At 47.2% G+C, this 22,756-nt stretch overlaps 1 protein-coding gene across 4 annotated transcripts in view; it reads left to right on the forward strand.

Annotated features, from left to right (window-relative positions):
- The first annotated feature begins 7,903 nt into the window (after nucleotides 1-7,903).
- Nucleotides 7,904-22,756, forward strand: part of smyd3 (SET and MYND domain containing 3) — a 1,068,428-nt gene continuing 1,053,575 nt past the window's right edge. The window contains exon 1 of one of the 4 annotated variants that reach the window (XR_011948475.1): nucleotides 7,904-8,098. Coding sequence is in view for 1 of the 4 variants with exons in the window: in XM_072512909.1 (XP_072369010.1) it covers nucleotides 7,938-8,098 (161 nt within the window). In the remaining 3 variants the exon portion in view is untranslated. The remainder of the gene's footprint in view (nucleotides 8,099-22,756) is intronic. The other 3 variants (XM_072512909.1, XM_072512917.1, XM_072512922.1) reach the window with 3 other exon arrangements.

The raw sequence follows: 22,756 nt of genomic DNA on the forward strand, positions 1-22,756 counted from the left end.
AGGTGCTCAACAGGGTGATCACCCAGTCTGCGTTTGGTCTCTCCGATATAGAGCAGACCACATTGGGAGCAGCGAATGCAGTAGACCAAATTGAAAGAGGTGCAAGTGAGCACTGCTTAACCTGGAATAATTGTTTTGGGCCTGGGGTGTTAAGCATGGAAGAGGTAAAGGGGCAGGTGTTACACCTTCTGCGATTGCATGGGAAGGTGCCATGGGTGATGGGAGAGGTACTGGGTATGGTGAATGAGTGGACTAGATTGTCTCGGAGGGAACGGTCTCTGCGGAATGCTGACAGAGGGAGTGAAGGAAAAATGTATTTGGTGCTGGCATCACGCTGGAGTTGGCGAAAATGGCGGAGGATTATGCTTTGCATACGGAGGCTGGTGGGGTAAGAACGAGAGGGAGTCTATCCTTGTTGTGGGAGGGACGGGGCAAGGGTGGCGGCACGGGAGATGGACCGCATGCTGTTGAATGCCCTGTCAACAACTGTCGGTGGGAAATCACTGTTGAGGAAGAAGGAACACATTTTCAAAGCACCACTTTGGAAAGTGGCATCATCGGAACAAATGCGACGCAGGCGACGGAGCTGAGAGAAAGGGATGGAGACCTTACAGGGTGTAGGGTGCGAAGAGCTGTAGTCCAGATAGTTGTGGGAGTCAGTGGGCTTATAATGGATATTAGTAGATAGTCTATTGCCGGAAATAGAGACAGCAAGGTTAAGGAAGCTCTGTCTATTACTTGCTCTTATGCTGTTTGACACACAAGTAGTCCTGTGTTGTAGCTTCTCTAGGTTTACACGTCATTTTTAGGTTGCCTGATGTTGCTCCTGGCATGCTCTCCTGCACTCTTCATTGAACCAGGTTTGATCCCCTGGCTTGGTGGTAATGGTAGAATGGGGGATATGCCGGGCCAAGAGGTTGCAGATTGGGGTTAAATACAATTCTGCTGCTGCTGATGGCCCATAGCGCCACATGGACGCCCAGTCTTGAGTTATTCCATTTAGCACGATGATAGTGCCACACGACACGATGGAGGGTGTCCTCAATGTGAAGACGGGACTTAACCTCCACAAGGACTGTGCGGTGGTCACTTCCACCGATGTTGCAATGGACAGATGGATCTCCAGCAGGCAGATTGGTGAGGATGAGCTCAAGTGTGTTTTTCCCTCTAGTTGGTTCCCTCACCAGCAGCTGCAGTCCCAGTCTAGCAGCTAAGTCCTTTAGGACCCGGCCAGTACGGTCTGTGGTGGTATGACAAGCCACTCTTGGTGATGTACATTGAAATCCCCACCCAGATCATATTCTGCGCCCTTGCTACCCGCAGTGTTCCTCTTCCTCTAAGTGGTGTTCAACATGGAGGAGTACCGATTCATCAGCTGTTGGTGGCTGACATGTGGTAATCAACAGGAGGTTCCTGGCTAGGTCAGCATTTATTGCCCATCCCTAATTGCCCTTGAGAAGGTGTTGTGAGCCGCCTTCTTGAACTGCTGCAGTCCATATGGTGTATGTGCACTCAGTGCTGTTCGGGAGGGAGTTCTAGGATTTTGACCCATAAGCTTCTCTTTGAAGCATAAGTAGTGTGAGTCACCCTGGTTAACTGAGGTCTGTAAAAAAGACAGACAGAAAGCACACTCCGTAAGCTTTGCGCAAGTCAAGGAGACACAGCCGGAGTGAGACATATCCAGAGTGGGAATTTGGAACTTGGTAATTTGGTGCAGTGAGGTAATTTGGTGCAGAGTGGGAGAAGGTGCTTTTCCCCAGTGTTTTGTTCTCTCTCTTTCTTTTGGCCTGTAACTTTTAATCTGCAGTGAGAGAACCAGAGAGCATCTGAGACCCTCGGAAGGTAAGTAAGTGATTTTTATTCATTTTTACTTTTATTACCATTTCAAATTGTGTGCATGGGTGGGGGTGGGGGCACGACTGAAGTGACATCACAGAAAAGCTGTGACCTGATTGGCTGGTTGGAAATCTACACTAAATTAAAAAAATTAAGCATTGTTAAACTAATTGTGTCCTCTGCTTCTAGTTTTTCCTACAAGTGGAAATATCCTCTCCACGTCCACTCTATCCAGGCCTCGCAGTATCCTGTAAGTTTCAATAAGATCCCCCCTCATCCTTCTAAACTCCACGAGTACAGACCCAGAGTCCTCAACCATTCCTCATACGACAAGCTCTTCATTCCAGGGATCATTCTTGTGAACCTCCTCTGGACCCTTTCCAAGGCCAGCACATCCAGAAACAGTGAAGGAACGGCGACATCGTTCCAAGTCATGATGGTGAGTGGTTTGGAGGTGGTCCCATGTATCTGTTGCCCTTGTCCCTCTGGATGGTGGTGGCCATGGGCTTGGAAGGGTCTGTCTAAGGAGATTTGGTGAATCGCAGTGCATTTTGTAGATGGTACACACTGCTGCCACTGTGTGTTTGTGGTGGAGGGAGTGCATGCATGTGGATGGAGGGGAACTCCTTCACAAGTGGTTTGAATGTGGAACTTTCTACCGAGTAGCACAGTAGTTAGCACTGTTGCTTCACAGCACCAGGGATCCGGGTTTGATTCCTGGCTTGGGTCACTGTGTGGAGGCTGCACATCTCCCCGTGTCTGTGTGGGCTTCCTCCGGGTGCTCTGGTTTTCTCCCATTAGTCCCGAAAGAAGTGCTTGTTAGGTGTATTGGACATTCTGAATTCTCCCTCCGTGTACCCGAACAGGTGGCGGAGTGTGGCGACTAGGGGCGTTTCACAGTAAGTTCAGTGCCGTGTTAATGTAAGCCTACTTGCGACACTAATAAAGATTAATATAAGTAGCTGAGGCAACTAGCCTGAATTCATTTAAGGAGAAACTTTATAAACATATGAGGGAGAAAGATAAGTTGATAGGTTCAGTTGAGGCAGAATAGTGGAGAATTTTGTGTCGTGTAAACACTGTTGTCGATGAATTGGGCTGTATGCCGGTTTCTCATCTCTAAATTCTATGTAATGAATGCATTCTACATAGCACAGGGGGAGGGGGGTATCAGTTAGCTCAGTTGATTGATGGCTGGTTTGGGATGCAGAGCGACGCCAACAGTGCAGGCACAATTCCTGGACCGGCTGTAGTTATTTTATGAAGGCCCCACCTTCTCAACCTTGCCCCTCGCCTGAGGTATGATGACTCCTCAGATTAAATCACAACCAGTCAGCTCTCAAAGGGGAGAGCAGCCTACAGTCTCTGACGATATTTACTTTATACAGCCCAATTAATTGTGGAGTTCTAATTTGCAGAACAGTGAACATTGGGAAGAACTGCAGGATCTACAATCAAGTTACATACCCATTTAAATAAATGAAGGTGTGTAGTTGGATGCACTACACAGGTTAAGTATATCAATCAAAATTGATCGGACTACAACATATTAAGGGTCAATAATGAGCAACTGCAACACCACGTCAAGGGGCAAAGAGGGGTGGACACGGTAGCACAGTGGTTAGCACAGTTGCTTCATAGCTCCAGGGTCCCAGGTTCAATTCCCGGCTTGGGTCACTGTCTGTGCGGAATCTGCACGTTCTCCCCGTGTCTGGGTGGGTTTCCTCCGGGTGCGCCGGTTTCCTCTCACAGTCCAAAGACGTGCAGGTTAGGTGGATTGGCCATGATAAATTGCCCTTAGTGTCCAAAAAGGTTAGGTGGGGTTACTGGGTTACAGGGATAGGGTGGAGGTGTGGGCTTAGGTAGGGTGTCATTTCGAAGGGCTGGTGCTGTTTTGATGGGCCGAATGGCCTCCTTCCGCACTGTAAATTCTATGATTCTATGATCATGGGCCTCCTCCTGTGCAAAGGTGGCGATTTACAGGTTTAAGTCGGGTGTGGCTAGCTTTGAACCATAGAATTCCTACAGTGCAGAAGAAGGCCATTCGGCCTATCGAGTCTCCACTCATCCTCCGAAAGAGTACCCTACTTAGGCCCACGCCCCCATCCCATAACTCCACCTAACCTTTTGGACACTAAGGAACAATTTAGCATGGCCAATCCACCTACGCATCTTTGGACTGTAGGGGGAAACCGGAGCACCCAGAGGAAACCCGCACAGACACGGGGAGAAAGTGCAAACGCCACACAGTCACTGAAGGCCAGAATTAAATTTGGATCCTTGGCACTGTGAGGCAGCAGTGCTAACCACTGTGCCACCTGTGGTGATATGCATGTACTCATCAATGTATATAGTTGTCTATCAGTGTACATAGTTATCGGTATGACCTCCAACCTGCAGGTGGCGATAGAGATCCACCACGTGACTGGAGACACCGGTCAGTTGGTAGTGAGTCGTAAAAGAGGATAGTTGCACTTTGAGTAGGTCTAGGAGAATTCACTGAATTAATTTAGTAGCCATCGTCTGTATTATAGTTCGTTAGTTATCATCCCATGTGTTTGTTAATAAATCATCTTCCTAGTTAAACAACTAGATGCTTCTGTGTACATCATTACAATGGCCATCACACAGAACACAACATGGTACCAGGGGTCCAGAACAATTAAAGATAATGACGGAGAAGAAGGGGCAAAATAGACTGAAGAAAGAAGAGAAAATTCTTCTGCCGACCTGATGAACTATGGCCATCTGCAACTCAACGCAATAAAAGACTGAAGTTAGCGATGGAAGGTTTGAAGGAACCCCACCAGCTTTAATCTCGGGGAATGTTGATGAAAATTAGCGCGTTTTCAAGCAGCAATTTAGACTCTATGTTGCAGCCCTTGGTCTGCAAGCACAGCCTGATCAGAGGCATATTGCGTTGCTGCTCACGGTAGCAGCTCCTCAAGCAATAGAAATATACAATACCTTCAATAGCGAAGACAAGAGCAAGAGCTTCGATGAAATAATACAGTACTTTGGTTGGCATTGCTCTCCAAAGAAAAATGTTGATTCTTTTGTAACCGACTTGTAGTTGAAGGCGCAGTAGTGCAATTTTTGTACTTTAAACTCGCCGATAATCCGTGACCAGATAGTGTTCGGCGTATTGAATAACAAAGTACGTGAGAGATTATTGAGGGAAGAAGACCTGAAATTAGAAAATGCCATCAAGATTTGTCAGGCAAGTGAACAGCGGATTAGTACGCTCATCCCGCAACATTTTGGCGCCATAAGCAACACCATGTTGATCTCGTCACCGTGTCTCTTCTAGTCTCCGATGAGAAGACGCACCTAATAAAGTAAGAGACAACCAAGGACATACTCCTACAAAAGGTAAACAAGTGTCTCCGAGAGGGATGGCCTAAGGGTTCCTGCTCAGGTTACTACAATGTGCAGTCAGAATTGAGTGAGGCGAATGGCCTTCTACTGCCAGGATTGTGATTCCGCATTCCTTGAGGCCACTGATGATCAGAAGCTTAATGAAAGGCACTTGGGCACTGAGAAGTGCAAGCACAGGGCCAGGAATACAATTTATTGGCCAGGCATCACCCAAGAGATTGCAGGTATGGTCGACCACTGTGACATGTGTCAGAATTTCCACCACAAAAAATATATAATCTTTATTGTCACAAGTAGGCTTACATTAACACTGCAATTAAGTTACTTTGAAAAGCCCCGAGTCACCACATTCCGGCGCCTGTTCGGATACACCGAGGGAGAATTCAGAATTCTCAGCTGGTACGGGAATTGAACCCGCGCTGCTGGCCTTGTTCTGCATCACAAACCAGCGGTCTAGCCCAATGAGCTAAACCAAAGCAAATAGCCAGTGCGTATGTGAAAACATTGCAAGTCTGTGACAGAAGGTGGGCATGGATCTTTTTCACTTCAATGGAAAAGACTACTGTAGCCGGTTAAAATGGCTAACGCCCGATTAGAATGGCCAAACCCCGATTTAAAATGGCAAACGGAAGAGGCTGATGGGAAAATCAGCCAACAGGACTCAAACAGACAGCTGCAGGTAAAACAGTGTATTCGCCCCTGGGGAGGCCAGACAGAATCGATACCTGCAGCCATCAACATAACAACACACCAGCCATCTGCATAGTAAGTAGCAATCCCCGGGAACAATATGCTACAAATTAGAAACACAAAGCCAACCCAGACTTTTCGGCGCCAGCAGGAGCTTACACAAAGAGAGGTGAATGACCACCCCGAAACTGCCCATCGATCAAGGAATCGCTCCAGCATTGGAGAATATCGAACCAAGTGATTGGGACCAAGTCCAATCACTTGGAACCAGGTACAAGGTCCGCCCCGAGAGGCGGGAAGCCCCTGGGGACTATATGACTAGGGGCCAAGTTCAAATCGACCCTTCTGCACTCTCTCTCCATCCTCCCGCACCCTTCGAGACCCTTCTGCTGACCTTCTACAACAGCCGCAAGAATCGTAAGTCTTACTCCAACGCTCGCTACAAGATAGACACTCCTGACTATCGACCTGTATCAGCTTTGAATCCCGCAGGCTCAGAACCCATATGAAAGGCCATTCGTTTCCCTGACCTGGTGGGACATTTCCAAAGTTAAGTATTGGCCTGTTAGTTGTAGGAAGTAGCTTAGAAGTAGAATTAATGTATAAGTATTGATTGCTGTATATAATAAATATGCGTTGATTTAACTCTTACTAAGCGGTGTGTTGGATTATTGATCATTACTCGGACTTGAACCATGTGGTGGTATCAGAAAGATACCTGGCGACTCAAGAGCAAAGGTGATAGAACAAGAGTAATTAAACTAAGGATAACTACCTTTTGATTATTGACTACTTTTCAAATTACCCAGAGGGATCACAGTTGGCAAACCCGACTGCTCGGTGTGGTTTCCGACATGCTAAAGAAATGTTTTGCCCGGCATGGCATACCAAGCATTCTTATGTCTCACAATGGTCCCTGTTTTCAAAATTTTGAGTGGACTGAATTTGCCCATCACTACGATTTTAGGCACATCACTTCAAGTCCTCTAAATCCCCAGTCAAACGGGAAGGCAGAAAAAGCCACGCACATTGTTACACAGCTGCTAAAAGAAGCCATTAACAGCCAGGAAGACATCTACCTGGTGCTTCTGAGCTATCGTTCGGCACCACTTATCAATAGGCTGTCACCAGCACAGCTGCTAATGAACAGACAGCTGCAAACGACCCTGTTTTTCATCCTTGTGGATCAAGGAAACTGCTTCTTCAAAAGAGGGGCAGAAAGGGTTCTACGATAGATCCACAAAGAAGTTCCGGCCACTGCATCCAGGTCACTTGATACGGTCAGACTGGAGGATGCCAATGGAAATGAATGGTCAAGGCTGGCAAAGGTACTGTCACTGGCAGGTCCACATTTGTTTCTGGTTCTTATGTTTAAAGTTCTGCATATCATACTTCCAAAGGAGGGGGGGGAGCAAATAGCCAATGCACGTGGGTGAAGACATCACAAGTCCTTTGCCGAAGGTGGGCTTCTTGAGAATGAGTGGCCTCAATATATATAGTCTACACACTGATAATCTATCAGTCACACGGTATACACCACCGTGCCGCCCACTTGCTTTTCCTCTCTTCCGTGGCCTTGTCTGGCCCTGCATGGCACTGGCGAAGGAATAAGTAATGTTTGCTCCAGTCTTTATTGTGCCACTGGTGGGCCACTTGGTATGCTACGGTCTGAAGGGCATTTAAAAAAACCGCTTTCCCGGGAGGTGAGTGGCCAGGCCAGTATTTTGCTGCTGACACCAGATCTAGGCAAGTCTCCTTTATTTTTGCAGTTCAGCTCTTTACGAGTTGTCTGTTCAAAGGTAAAAAGGGAGGGGAACCCCTCTGCTTGTTCTCTGTTGGATGACACTGGAACCACACATTGGGGTGAGTGGAGGTGAGCAGAAAGAGGTAGCACGTGGGGTGGCGTGTCACGTGACTCTGCCCCGTCCCCTCACGACAGCGTCTGACGCGGACGTCGATGGGCGGGGCGAATGACGCATGACGTCGGAGAACGTGCCTATCTCCAGATTCCAAATCAGCTGTTGCGGGACAGGATGGCGCGCTCCTTCCAGAGGAGCAGCTGTGGGCACAGGGGAGAAGGACTGCGAGCTAGCAGGGATATAGCCCCGGGGCAGCTCCTCTACTCCGCTTCGCCTTACACTTACATCCCCTCCAAGAAAGCCAGAGGCTCCGTCTGTGAACACTGCTTATCCAGGTACCACTGATCTCTGTCTTGCTGCTGCATGTGCCCCATTGATGATGAGCTGTGTGCTGATGTACCTGTCACTCTACCTGCAGCACTGGTGGTGCAGGCGGGATACACTGGGCACACTTTCACTTTAGTATGGAGCACCCCGCTTTGAAGTTTATTTGCCACCTTTATTGCTCTATTCAAATTTTAGCGACTCGTGATCTCAATACGTTTGATACGCAGCGCATGAGAGATGTAGTTATAAACAACGTGCTTAGCTAAGCAGGGGTACAATCTCCTGTCTGAGGAATGAAAATAGTAATGCTGAAAAAACTAAGCACCTGTCGAGAGAGAAACCGAGTCCTCGAGGAAGTTGCCAACCATTGCCTTATTTGCAGTTCAGCTCTTTACTGTTTGTATTGCTCACTCATAGGTCGAGAACTAAAAAGATTTACACTTGTATAGCGACTGCAGGAAGTACCAACGCACTTTACAGTCAGTGGAGTGCTTTGCAGCTGTAATCACTGATGTGATGTAGGAAATGTGGCTGCCTGCATTGTGCAGGTAATCTGTTGTTTGAGGGACGTTATGGTGTTAATATAGGAGCGTGGAGGCAAATCTGTTCAAAGCCCAGTTAGATATTGATTTGTTATGTTGTAGGTGTAACATAAGCGGCTTCCTTGTGGTGCACTTGACAAAGGAAGGTTCAGACGTGGAGGTAACTTCATCTTGTTTATTAAACTATTTACACTTCTATTACTTGGGTTTGACACTACTGCTAATCCTACTATAGCTACACAGACTGACTAACCAGTTGCTGCAATCCATGTGGTGGGTGTAATATTGAATCAACCCTGTGTCTCAACTCACTGACTGTCTCCACTGGAAAGAGGCAGATCATGTGTGTGGTGTCCTTTATATATGGGTTGGTGTAATGCCCCCCTGTGGTCGTGTCACCTCTGTGTGTATCGTGAATGTCCATTGGTTGTGTCCTATCTAACTGATCTATTGGTTGAGTGTGTGTGTGCGATGTCTCTGGTGCTCCCTCTAGTGTCTAGCTAGCCTACATGCATTTACATTGATGCACATCACCACAGATATGTTCTCTGGAAATAGAAGCGGAAGAGGTGGAAAAGTTATAGGATTTGGTAGGACTGGTCAGTTTTAGATCATAGAACCCCTACTATGCAGAAGAAGGCCATTTGGCCCATCGAGATGGCACCGATCCTCCAATCGAGCACCCTACGCAGACTGACTCCCCTGTCCTATCCCTGTAACCCCAGTTAACCTGCACATCTTTGGACACTGCGGGGCAATTGATCATGTGCAATCCACCTAACCTGCACAACTTTGGAATGTGGGAGAACTGGAGCACCTGGAGGAAACCCATGCAGATACGGGGAGAACGTGCAAACTCCACACAGACAGTCACCCAAGACCAGAATTGTACCTGGGTCCCTGCCGCTGTGAGACAGCAGTGCTAACCACTGTGCCACCATGCTGCCTGTTTGAATGGAAGCACCATGAAAGTGGGCAGGTTGATGATGGCTTTACGTGTGATTTGAATTGCATTGTGATTAAATGTGGCTGTGTTTAGATCTGGTCGGAAAAAGGAATTGTTTTGTTAACCAAAGGAAAAATGCTGGAAAATCTCAGCAGGTCTGGCAGCAACTATAGGGAGAGAAAAGAGCTAACCTTATGAGACCAGATGACCCTTTGTCAAAGCTGTCAAAGAAAAACAAATCGGTTCATGTTGAAGATGGAGCAAAAGGTTTGAAGTCAGATGTGGAAAGGAGAAAGAATAAGATTCCTAACCAAAGCAGAAATTTGAGGCATTTACTTGATATGAAGATTAAGCAAAATCAAGTAAATCAAGACCTTAAAAAATCCTAACACCCAACTACCCAACTATGGAACCATTCATTTTTAGGATGTGGACACCACTGGCGTTTATTGCCCAATCCCAATTCCTCCTGGCAAGGTGCAAGGGTAGAGGTTTGGTAAAACTTTCTTGGCCAGTTCCAAGGGCAGTTAAGAGTCAACCACAGTGCTCTGGGTCTGAAGTCACATGTAGGCCACATCGGGCAAGGATGGCAGATTTCCTTCCCTGAAGGACATGAGTGAACCAGATTTGGTTTTACACGGTCTGATGGTTTCATGATCACTATTAAAGATTTGAATTCCATGCTGGGACTTGAACTCCTATTTCTGGATGCCTACTCATCCAGTAACATAACCATTATTGTACAGTGTTTGTGTTTATCTGAATTCTAGAACCATTGGGAACACGTTGGAATTATCAGCGAAATGGTGGCATAATGGTAATGTCACTGACCTGATAATCCAGAGGCCCAGGATAATGGGCTCAAATCAGGTTCAAGTAAAATTGGTTTGGGTGGAGATGAAGAATAGTCATGGAAAGAAGTCACGAGTGGGAGAGGCCTACAGATATCCCCCAACAGTAACCCCAATGTAGAGCAAAGTTATAGAAGAAAAAATATTGTAGGCTTGTGATAAGGGCCGGCAATAATCATATAAACTGGAAAAATCAAAGTAATAGCCTGGATGAGAATTCATAGAATGCTTTTGAGATAGTTTCTTCAAGACTTGGTAATTTATATGACTTGGTAATATATAATGTGATAGGATTAATTAATGATCTCAGTAATGGCACCTCTAGGTAGCTGCAACCTCAACATAACTGAATATTACATCCAATTTGAAAGGGAGAAGAGTGGGCCTAAGACTAGTATTTTAAACTTAAATAAAGGCACCTATGTGGGCATGAAAGCTGATCGAGCTAAGGTGAGAGGATAGATCAATAGAAAAGCAGTGGCAGACATTTTAATTTTTTTTCTCGCATATTCCTTCTAAAGAGATAACTTCTAAAGGATGGACCACCATGCATGATAAACTAAAGAAGTTAAGGAAGGTTTGTTCGTTGCCTTGGATATAGGTCACTGGCAATGGCGCTGAGAGCATCAAGGGAATGGCAGGGGATAGTACGGGGAGGGGGTGGAGCATAGAGTCTCGCTGTAAGGGGATGACTTGCTGCTGTATATTTCGAACCCGTTGGAAAGTATTGGAAGGATTGAGGATTTTGGAAGAACTCGGCCCGTTCTCGTGGTATAAATTGAATATGGAGAAGAGCGAGGTTTTTCTGATCCAAGTGAGGGGGCAGGAGAAGAGGCTGGGGGAGTTGCCATTTAGGGTGGTGGGGGGGAACTTTCGGTACTTGGGTATTCAAGTGGGGCGAGGGTGGGAGCAGCTGCACAAGCTGAATCTGGCTTGATGGATGGAACAGATGAAGGGGGACTTTAGGAGGTGAATGTGCTCCAGCTGTCATTGACGGGGCGGGTGCAATCGATGTAAATGATGGTCCTCCCGAGGTTCTTGTTTGTGTTCTAGAACGTCCAGAACACAGTACAGAGGTTCATCCCAAAGAAAAGAAAGGTTATCAGAGGGGGGATTAGGCAGCCATGGCTGACTAAGGAAGTCAGGGAATGCATCAAAGCAAAAGAGAAAGCCTATAATGTGGCAAAGAGTAGTGGGAAGTCAGAAGATTGGGAAGGCTACAAAAACAAACCGAGGATAACAAAGAGAGAAATAAGGAAAGAGAGGATAAAGTTTGAAGGTAGGCTAGCCAATAATATTAGGAATGATAGTAAAAGTTTCTTTAAATACATTAAAAACAAACGGGAGGCAAAAGTAGACATTGGGCCGCTCCAAAATGACGCTGGTAATCTAGTGATGGGAGACAAGGAAATAGCTGAGGAACTAAATAAGTACTTTGCGTCAGTCTTCACAGTAGAAGACATGAGTAATATCCCAACAATTCAGGAGAGTCAGTGGGCAGAGTTGAATATGGTAGCCATCACAAAGGAGAAAATGCTAGAGAAACTAAGAGGTCTAAAAATTGATAAATCTCCGGGCCCAGATGGGCTACATCCTAGAGTTCTAAAGGAGATAGCTGAAGAAATAGTGGGGGCGTTAGTTATGATCTTTCAAAAGTCACTGGAGTCAGGGAAAGTCCCATAGGATTGGAAAATCGCTGTTGTAACCCCCCTGTTCAAGAAGGGAACAAGAAAAGAGATGGAACATTATAGGCCAATTAGCCTAACCTCGGTTGTTGGCAAGATTCTAGAATCCATTGTTAAGGATGAGATTTCTAAATTCTTGGAAGTGCAGGGTCGGATTAGGACAAGTCAGCATGGATTTAGTAAGGGGAGGTAGTGCCTGACAAACCTGTTAGAGTTCTTTGAAGAGATAACAAATAGGTTAGACCAAGGAGAGCCAATGGATGTTATCTATCTTGACTTCCAAAAGGCCTTTGATAAGGTGCCTCACGGGAGGCTGCTGAGTAAAATAAGGGCCCATGGTATTCGAGGCAAGGTACTAACATGGATTGACGATTGGCTGTCAGGCAGAAGGCAGAGAGATGGGATAAAAGGTTCTTTTTCGGAATGGCAACCGGTGACGAGTGGTGTCCTGGAGGGTTCAGTGTTGGGGCCACAGCTGTTCTCTTTATATATTAACGATCTAGATGACGGGACTGGGGGCATTCTGGCTAAGTTTGCCGATGATACAAAGATAGGTGGAGGGGCAGGTCGTATGGAGGAGGTGGGGAGGCTGCAGAAAGATTTAGACAGTTTAAGAGAGTGGTCCAAGAAATGGCTGATGAAATTCAACGTGGGCAAGTGCGAGGTCTTGCACTTTGGACTATTTTCTAAACGGTGACAAAATTCACAATGTGAAGTGCAAAGGGACTTGGGAATCCTAGTCCAGGATTCTCTAAAGGTAAACTTGCAGGTTGAGTCCGTAATTAAGAAAGCAAATGCAATGTTGTCATTTATCTCAAGAGGCTTGGAATATAAAAGCAGGGATATACTTCTGAAGCTTTATAAAGCACTAGTTAGGCCCCATTTAGAATACTGTGAGCAATACTGTGAGCAAAAGGGGCTGGTTTAGCACACTCGGCTAAATCGCTGGCTTTTAAGGCAGGCCAGCAGCACGGTTCGATTCCCGTACCAGCCTCCTCGAACAGGCGCTGGAATGTGGCGACTAGGGGCTTTTCACAGTAACTTCATTGAAGCCTACTTGTGACAATAAGCGATTTTCATTTTTCATTTCATTTTGGGCCCCACACCTCAGGAAGGACATACTGGCACTGGAGCGGGTCCAGCAGAGATTCTCACGGATGATCCCAGGAATGGTAGGCCTAATATACGATGAACGTCTGAGGATCCTGGGATTATATTAATTGGAGTTTAGGAGGTTGAGGGGAAATCTAATAGAAACTTACAAGATAATGAATGGCTTAGATAGGGTGGACGTAGGGAAATTGTTTCCATTAGCAGGGGAGACTAGGACCTGGGGGCACAGCCTTAGAATAAAAGGGAGTCACTTTAGAACAGAGATGAGGAGAAATTGCTTCAGCCAGAGAGTGGTGGGTCTGTGGAATTCATTGCCACAGAGGGCGGTGGAGGCCAGTACGTTGAGTGTCTTTAAGACAGAAGTTGATAAATTCTTGATTTCTCGAGGAATTAAGGGCTATGGAGAGAGCGTGGGTAAATGGAGTTGAACGTACTGGCACTGGAGGGTGTGCAGAGGAGATTCACTAGGTTAATCCCAGAGCTGAAGGGGTTGGATTACGAGGAGAGGTTGAATCGACTGGGACTGTACTCGTTGGAATTTAGAAGGCTGAGGGGGGATCTTATAGAAACATATAAAATTATGAAGGGAATAGATAGGATAGATGCGGGCAGGTTGTTTCCACTGGCGGGTGAAAGCAGAACTAGGGGGCATAGCCTCAAAATAAGGGATAGATTTAGGACTGAGCTTAGGAGGAACTTCTTCACCCAAAGGGTTGTGAATCTATGGAATTCCTTGCCCAGTGAAGCAGTAGAGGCTCCTTTATCTTAAAAACATTTAATGAAGATAGTTTTTTGAAGAATAAAGGGATTAAGGGTTATGGTGTTTGGGCCGGAAAGTGGAGCTGAGTCCACAAAAGATCAGCCATGATCTCATTGAATGGTGGAGCAGGCTCGAGGGGCCAGATGGCCTACCCCTGCTCCTAGTTCTTATGTTCTAAATCAGCCATGATTGAATGGTAGATTGGACTCGATGGGCCGAATGGCCTTACTTCTGCTCCTATGTCTTATGGTCTTATGGTCCCGATTTTGATTCCTAAGACTTTCTTTAGGAGGGTGAATGCGATGATTTCAGGGTTTGTTTGGGTGGATAAAAACTCGTGTGCTAGGCGTAGCCGTATCCAGTTTAAGGTGGTCCACACTGCACATATAACTGTGACCAGGATGAGCAGGTTTTTTGAAGGGGTGGAGGATAGGTGTGGGCGGTATGCGGCGGGGCCCGTGCATCTTGTCCACATATTTTGGGCATGTCCGAAGCTTGGGGGATACTGGCAGGGGTTTGCCGACATTATGTCGGAGGTCCTTAAGTTGAAGGTGGTCCCAAGTCCAGAAGTAGCGATCTTTGGAGTGTCGGAAGACCCGGGAGTCCAGGGGACGAGAGAGGCCGATGTCTTGGTGGCCCAGAGATGGAAATTGTTGGAATGGAAGAGGAGTGGGGGGGGGGGGGTGACCTGGCGGAGTTTCTCGGGTTAGAAAAAAATAAAGTTTACCTTGAGGGGTTCTGTGAAGGGGTTTGCCCGGAGGTGGCAGCCGTTTATCAACTTCTCCAGGAAAGGTTAAGATGTCAGCAGAGGGAAAGGGGGGGGGGGGGGTGTTAAAATGGAGAGGCAGGGGAGTTGGCAAGTGGGGGACATGTTGGGGTATTTTGTTGAGTTTGTTATTTGCAGTCCTGTTAACTTGTTTAGGTTGGTGATTATGTTTGTTGTGTGAATATATAAATGCCTCAATAAAATATTTTAAAAAAATAATTAAGGAAAGTATCAAACTTAAGGGAAAAGCATATAACTGCGCAAACATGAGTGGCAGGTCAGATGTTTGGTCAGAATATAAAGAAGGGCAGAGAATGGCTAAAACGTTCATTAGGAAAAATAAATTACAATACGAGAGGAAGCTAGCGAGAAATGTAAAAACTGATAGGAGTTTTTGCAAAAAGGAAATGAGTGAGTTAAGTGAGTGGTCCGCTAGAGAGTGAGACTGGGGAGCTAACAGTAGATAATAAGGAGATGGCAGATGAAATGAACAAATATTCTGTGTTTGCCATTACAGGATAGAAAAACCATTCCGATAATAGCTGTAAATCGGGAGGTGGAAGCGAGAGAGGAACTTGGTGAAATTACTATCACTAGGGAAGCAGTACTGAGCAAACTGATGGAGCTGTGGGCTGATAAGTCTCCAGGTCCAGATAGACTTCATCCTAGGGTCTTAAAAGAGGAGCTAATGAGGTAGTCAATGCGTTAGTGTTCATTTTCCAAAATTTGTGAGATCCTGGAAAGGTTGCATCAGACTGGAACGTAACAAATGTGATCCTTCTATTCAGGAAGGGAGGGAGCAGAAAACTGGAAACTACAAGCCAATTAGCATGATGTCTGTCATGGGGAAGGTGCTAGAATCAGTCATTCAGGAGGTTATAGATGGGCACTTAGAAAAGCTCAAGGTAATCAGGAAGAGTCAGTATGGTTTTGTGAAAGGGAAATCATGTTTAACCAATTTTTTGGGAGTTCTTTGAAGGAGTAACATGTGCTGTGGATAAAGGAGAGCCTGTAGATGTACTGTACTTGGATTTCCACAAAACATTTGATAAGGTCTTGCATCAAACGTTATTGTGGAAAATAAAAGCTCATGGTATAGGGGGTAACATATTAGCCTGGATAGAAGATTGGCTGGCAGAGTATGCATAAATGGGTCTTTTTCTGATTGGCAGGATGTGACAAATGGAGTCCCGCAGGGGTCTGTTCTGGGGCCTCAACATTTTACAATTCATATCAATGATTTGGAGGAGGGGAGTGTAAGCATGGTAGCTAATTTTGAAGACATAAAAATAGGAAGGGAAGTATGTTGTGAAGAAGACATGAGATTGCAGAAGGATACAGATAGGTTGAGAGAATGGGCAAAAATCTGACAGATGGAGTATAATGTGGCAAAATGAGACATTGTTCACTTTGGCAGGAAGAATAAAAAGGCAGAGTATTACTTAAATGGGGAATGGTTAGAGAATGCAGAGGTGCAGAGAGATTTGAGTGTTCTCATGCATGAGTCACAAAACGTTTGTATGGAGGTACAGCAATCAATTAAGAAGGCTAACTGGACTAGGCTATTCAACCTGAGCACTTCTCAATTCACCAGATGGACTGTGAATTGGGCAAGGTGAAGGGTGGAGGCGTTTGCCTCCTCGTCAACTCCACCTGGTGGTCCGATGTGGCAACCCTGGTGAACGACTGCTCCCAAACCTGGAATACCTGACTGTGAAGTGCTGCCCGTTCTATCGTCCATGGGAGTTCACTTCTGCCATCATCACAGCAGTCTACATCCCACTCCAGGCGGAAATGAAGAGGGTGCTTGATGAATTGTACACTGCTATAAATACGAGTGAAACTTAGAGTCGTCCATATTCAACAACTCAGTGGCCAACCTAGATATGTTACCATCGTCACAGACTTTATCTCCACTTATCTGCAAGTGAGTTGACGATTGCGTGCCAAAGAAAGTAGTTCATGATTTCCCCAACCGGAAAGCATGGTTTAACTGGTAGATCCACTCCCTACTGAAATCCAGGTCTGAGATGTTCAAGGCAGGCGATCCTGACCTATACAAAAATCCAGGTACGACCTCCGCAAAGCCATCTGGGACGCCAAGAGACAATACCAGACTAATGACATGGACTCCTGTCGGTTGTGGCAAGGCTTAAACTACATAACGGGCTACAAAGCAAAGCCGAGTAGAATCTGCGGCAGCAGCGCACCTCCCCAATAAACCCAATGCATTCTATGTTCAACGGTTTGAACAGTATGCCAATAAATCGCTGACAACTGCCCCAACAGCCTTGGACATACTCATATCTACCGTCACAGCTTCAGATGTTCGATCGGCCTTCTTGAAAGTGAACCCCGGAAAGCAACGGGTCCTGACGGAGTCGTCCCTGGTCGTGCACTCCGATCCTATGCAGACCAACTGGTGGGTGTGTTCGCGGACATCTTCAACCTCTCCCTACTCCATTCCGAGGTTCCCAACTGCGTCAAGAAGACCACCATCCTACAGGTGCCAAAGAAAAACCAGGCAATGTGCCTCAATGACTACTGTCCGATGGCCTTGACATCTATCATTATGAAATACTTCAAGAGGTTGATCATGAGACACATCAACTCCATACTTCCAGAACGCTTTGTTCCACTGCAATCCGCATACCACCACAACCGATCCACAGCAGATGTTATCTCCCTGGCCCTACACTCCTCCCTGGAGCATCTCGACAACAAGGACTCCTCCGTCATACTCCTATTCATCCACTACAGCTCCGCCTTCAACACCATAATCCCAGCCAAGCTCATATCAAAACTCCAAAACCTAGGACTCGACTCCTCCCTCTGCAACTGGATCCTTAACTTCCTGACCCATAGACCACAATCAGTAAAAATAAACAATGACACCTCCGCCACGATAATCCTCAATGCCAAGGCCCTGTAAAGCTGTACCTAGCCCCCTACTATACTCCTTATACACACGCCACTGTGTGGCAAAATTTGGCTCCAACTCCATCTACAAGTTTGTTGATGACACAACCTTAAGAGGGTCGGATCTCAAACAATGAGTCAGAGTACAGGAGGGAGATAGAGAACCTAGTGGCATGGTGTAACGACAACAATCTCTCCCTCAATGTCAGCAAAACTAAGGAGCTGGTCATTGACTTCAGGAAGCAAAGTATCGTACACACCCTTGTCTGCATCAATGGTGCCGATGTGGAGATGGTTGACACCTTCACATTCCTAGGTGTAAACATCACCAACAATCTGTCCTGGTCCATTCGTGTAGGTGCTATGATCAAGAAAGCACAACAGCGCCTATACTTTCTCGGGGAACTAAGGAAATTTGGCATGTCCACATTGACTCTTACCAACTTTTACAGATGCACCATAGAAAGCATCCTGTCTGGCTGCATCACAGCCTGGTATGGCAACTGCTCGGCCCAAGGCCGCAAGAAACTTCAGAGTCATGAACACAGCCCAGTCCATCACAGGAACCCGCCTCCCATCCAGTGACTCTATCTACACCTCCTTGCTGCCTGGGGAAAGCGGGCAGCATAATCATAGACCCCTCCCACCCAGATTATTCACTCTTCCAACCTGTTCCATCGGGCAGGAGATACAAAAGTCTGAGAACACGCACTAACAGATTCAAAAACAGTTTCTTCCCTGCTGTTACTAGGCTCCTGAATGACCCTCTTATGGACTGAACTGATCGCTCTACACATCTTCTCTACTGTTGTTCGCACTATACTCTGTACGCTTTACCCGATATCTATGTATTTACTTTATGTATTGATCATATGTCGTATGTTTTTTCACGTATGCAACGATCTGCCTGGACTGTATGCAGAACAATACTTTTCACTGTACCTCAGTACATTCAAATGGTCATTGGATAGACATATGGACGATAAGGGAATACATTGGATCGACATATGGACGATAAGGGAATAGTGTAGATGGGCTTCAGAGTGGTTTCACAGGTCGGCGCAACATTGAGGGCCGAAGGACCTGTACTGCGCTGTTATGTTCTATGTGACAAATCTCAATCTAATTGAATGCTGCCCTTTATTACAAGAGGAATCGAACATAAAAGTAAGGATGTTGGACTTCCGGTGACCGGGATGTGCTGAGCGGATGCACAAAAGGTTGCTCACCTCCTGAGAATTCGGAATTAGGCTCCTTTAGTCAAAAATAGCTCCCCAGAACCGGGACAGAAGCATCCCCTCACTCTCTCCCGTCGAAACACAAAGAGCGATGCCGACCAATAGTAGCTCCAGAGGTCGAAAAGAGGCAAAAGCAGCAGAAGCCGGAGGAAGCGAGTGAGCGGGAGGGCGGCGCCATGAAGCAAAGTAACTCCAACCACACCCGAAAGAGGAGGACCAACAATCCGCACATGAAACTCCACCTCGGCGGAGGGCGGATGGAAGAAGTTCCTCTCCAGGGAACTAAGGGAGCTCCAAGAGGAGATCAAGGTCGGCAAAAAGGCAGCGGTCAAGGTGGTGGTCCTGGAAGTGCTGGTCGCCATGCAGGTGACCCTGGACAAGGCGGAGAGGCAACTAGAGGCCAGGGGAACACCATTTTAAGAGCTGGAAAAGGCCTCAAAAGACCAGAGCCACTGGATCGTCGCCCTGGAGATGGAGATAGCGAGGTTGGAGATGGACACGGGGAACCTAAAGGGGAGGATAGAAGACTTGGAGAACCGGTCATGGTGCCAAATTCTGAGGATAGTGGCCTGCCGGAGGGAACTGAAGGCAGGAACCCCACAGATTGCATGGCGCATTTGATTGGAAACCTGGTGGGAAGGGACAGCTTCCTCAACCCGACAGAAATAGACCAAGCCCACCGGTCGCTCCGGCCGAAACTCGGGGCCGGGGAGCAGCCGAGGGCCAGAATTGCCAAAATGCACCAGTACCAGGAAGGAATCCTGCGCTGGGCCAGGCAGGCAAAGACCTGCAACTGGGAGAGACCCGGATATACCAGGACATTGGGGCGGACCTGGCCAAGCGCCGGGCGGAGTTTAACAGAGTAAAGGCAGCCCAAGTGGGGTGACGTTTGAGATGCTATACCCAGCCAAATTGTGGGTCTTTTTCAGGGCAGGGAACACTACTTTATTGCCCTGCGGACGCGGACAAATTTGTCCAAGAAGACAGCAACATGAGCAACGGTGAAAAGGTCACCCGGATAGACTGAAATGCTAAAAGACGAAGAAAAGTAGTGAGCGAAGGGTAGGCTTAAACTGACCCCAGGAAGGGGGCCACCACACCAGCGGGAAAGCTAGCGCCAGGAGGTACGAGTGACCGGGGGTGAGTGGGGGGTGCCGTGCATCCTGCAAACAGCCACTTTGGAGGGTCCCCAAACCAAGGGAAACCCCAGTGTGCAGGGGTTCACCCACATGGTGTACACATAGTTGGCGGCCAAGTTGAGTGGCGCCTGGACAATGAATGAAATGAAAATCGCTTATTGTCACAAGTAGGTTTCAAATGAAGTTACTGTGAAAAGCCCCTAGTCGCCACATTCTGGCACCTGTTCAGGGAGGCATCACCTGGAACATTAGCGGACTTAACAACCCAGTGAAAGATTCAGAGTCTTCATCCACCTGAAAAGTATGAAAGCAGACATTGACTTCCTCCAAGAGACGCACCCGAGTGAGAAGGACCGACTGCGGGTAAGGAATGGCTGGGTGGGACCGATTTACCATTCTTCCTAAGGGACGAGAGCTGGGGAGTAGCCATACTGCTTAATAGGAGGACAGCATTTACCACAACGAGGACACGGATCCAAGGGGGATGGTACGTCATGGTCAGCGGTGTACTGGAAGGAGCACCAGTGGTCCTTGTTAATGTGTACGCTCCCAACTGGGAAGACACGGAGTTCATAAAGAAGTCCATGGGGGAAATCCCTGACCTAGACATGCCCTGACTAATCATGGGGTGTGGGGGGAGGAGACTTTAACTGTGTACAGGACCCACGGACGGACAGATCAAGCCCCAAACCGGGGAAGACCTCCAATATGGTGAAAGAACTAGTTGTGCTTATGGAGCAGATGGGGGCAGTGGACCTGCAGAGGTTCACGCCTCCAGGGGAGAACCTTCTCCTCCTTCTCCCAGGTACACGAGGTATGCACACGCATTGACATCTTTGTGGTGGGGAAAGCAGAGCTTCCAGAGACCGTGAGAGTGGAATACTCGGCAATCGTAGTGGACTTGAAGTTGGAGATGGGCCGTGCCCAAGGCCCCCCATGGAGGTTGCACACCAGAATGGTGAGGTCTCACCCTCCACGTTCTGGGAGACGCTGAAGGCTGTGGTTAGGGGCTTGATTATCGCTTAAAGCGTGTAGAGACTGGCAGGAGAGGGTGGCTAGGCAACAACTGGTCGACTCCGCCTGTGTTCTGGGCATGCCCCAGAGTGGTTGAGTTCTGGACAGACTTCTTTGAGGCAATGTCAGGATTGTGGGGGTGAGGGTGAAGCCGAGCCCAAAAGGTGTGATGCCCGAGCCTTTGCCTCCCTAATCGCCCGCTGAAGATTCCTGCTCGGCTGGCGAAATCAAATTAGCCATGTGGGGGGTCGGAGCTTCTGTGGAAGTCATTCACCAACTTGTTCCAGGACCTGTTTGTAGCCAACAGCTAATAGAGCGGGGGGATGGGGATCCGCAGATTGACCACAAAGGAAACAGAAGGGGGGGGGAGGAAGGGGAAGAGGGGTCGTGGCGGAAACCAACAAGGCAGACAGTGGAAGTTCGGATTCGCAGCCAGGAAGGACTCAAAGCAGGGTCAAAGGATTCCAAGGCACAGCAAAAGTGTATATGTACACCAACCACATCCTGTGCGTTGGGGGGGATGGGGGGGGGAAGACACCTACCTCACATAGGAACTTGTATGGGCGGCACGGTAGCACAGTGGCTAGCACTGTTGCTTCACAGCGGCAGGGACCCGGGTTCGATTCTCGATGTGGGTCACTCTCTCTGTGGAGTTGGCACGTTCTCCCCGTGTTTGTGTGGGTTTCCTCCAGGTGCCCCGGTTTCCTCCCACAGGTCCCAGGTAAATTGGACATTCTGAATTCTCCCTCCGTGTACCCGAACAGATGCTGGGGTGTGGCGACTGGGGGATTTTCACAGTAACTTCATTGCAGTGTTAATGTAAGCCTACTTGTGACACTAATTAAGATTATTTATTTATTTGTAAATGTGCTTTGTAGATTAGGACTGGACTATTGTTATGTACTATATCTGTTACCGCATGACCATGCTCTTCATAGTGTGTTCCATACACATGGATGTAAAATGAAGAAAAGCCAATATAAACATTAAAAAAAAAAAATAAAAGTAAGGATGTTGTTCTTCAGTTGTGTGGAGCATTGGTGAATACGGTGTCCAGTTTTGTTGTCCTTATTTAAGGAAGGATGTAAATGCATTGGAAGCGATTCAGAGTAGATTTATCAGATTCGATATGGAATGAGTAGGTTGCCTTTATGAGGACCAGGCTTGTTCCACTGGAGTTTAGAAGAGTGACGGGTGACTTGGTTGAAGTATGTATGTATATATTGTGTGTGTGTGTGTGTATATATGTATACTTTAAATTATAAAAAAAAAAATTTAGAGTACCCAATTCATTTTTCCAATTAAGGGGCAATTTAGCGTGGCCAATCCACCTACCCTATGCATCTTTGTGTTGTGGGGGCGAAACCCACGCAGACACAGGGAGAATGTGCAAACCACACACGGACAGTGACCCAGAGCCGGGATCGAACCTGGGACCTCGGCGCCGTGAGGCAGCAGTGCTAACCACTGTGCTACCGTGCTGCCCTGACTTGGTTGAATGGTATACGATCCTGAACAATCTTGGCAAGGTGGACGGGGAAAGGATGATTCCTCTTGTGGGCGAGTCCATAACTAAGGGTCTCGACTTCAAAATTAGGGGTTGCTGTTTTAGGATAAGAGATGAGGAGAAATTTTCTCTCGAGGGCTGTGCGACCGTGGAATACTCTGCCTCAGAAGGTGGTAGAGGCAGGGT

The sequence above is a fragment of the Scyliorhinus torazame genome, chromosome 1, assembly GCF_047496885.1.
Source record: "Scyliorhinus torazame isolate Kashiwa2021f chromosome 1, sScyTor2.1, whole genome shotgun sequence".
In the NCBI taxonomy this organism is placed as follows: Eukaryota; Metazoa; Chordata; class Chondrichthyes; order Carcharhiniformes; family Scyliorhinidae; genus Scyliorhinus; species Scyliorhinus torazame.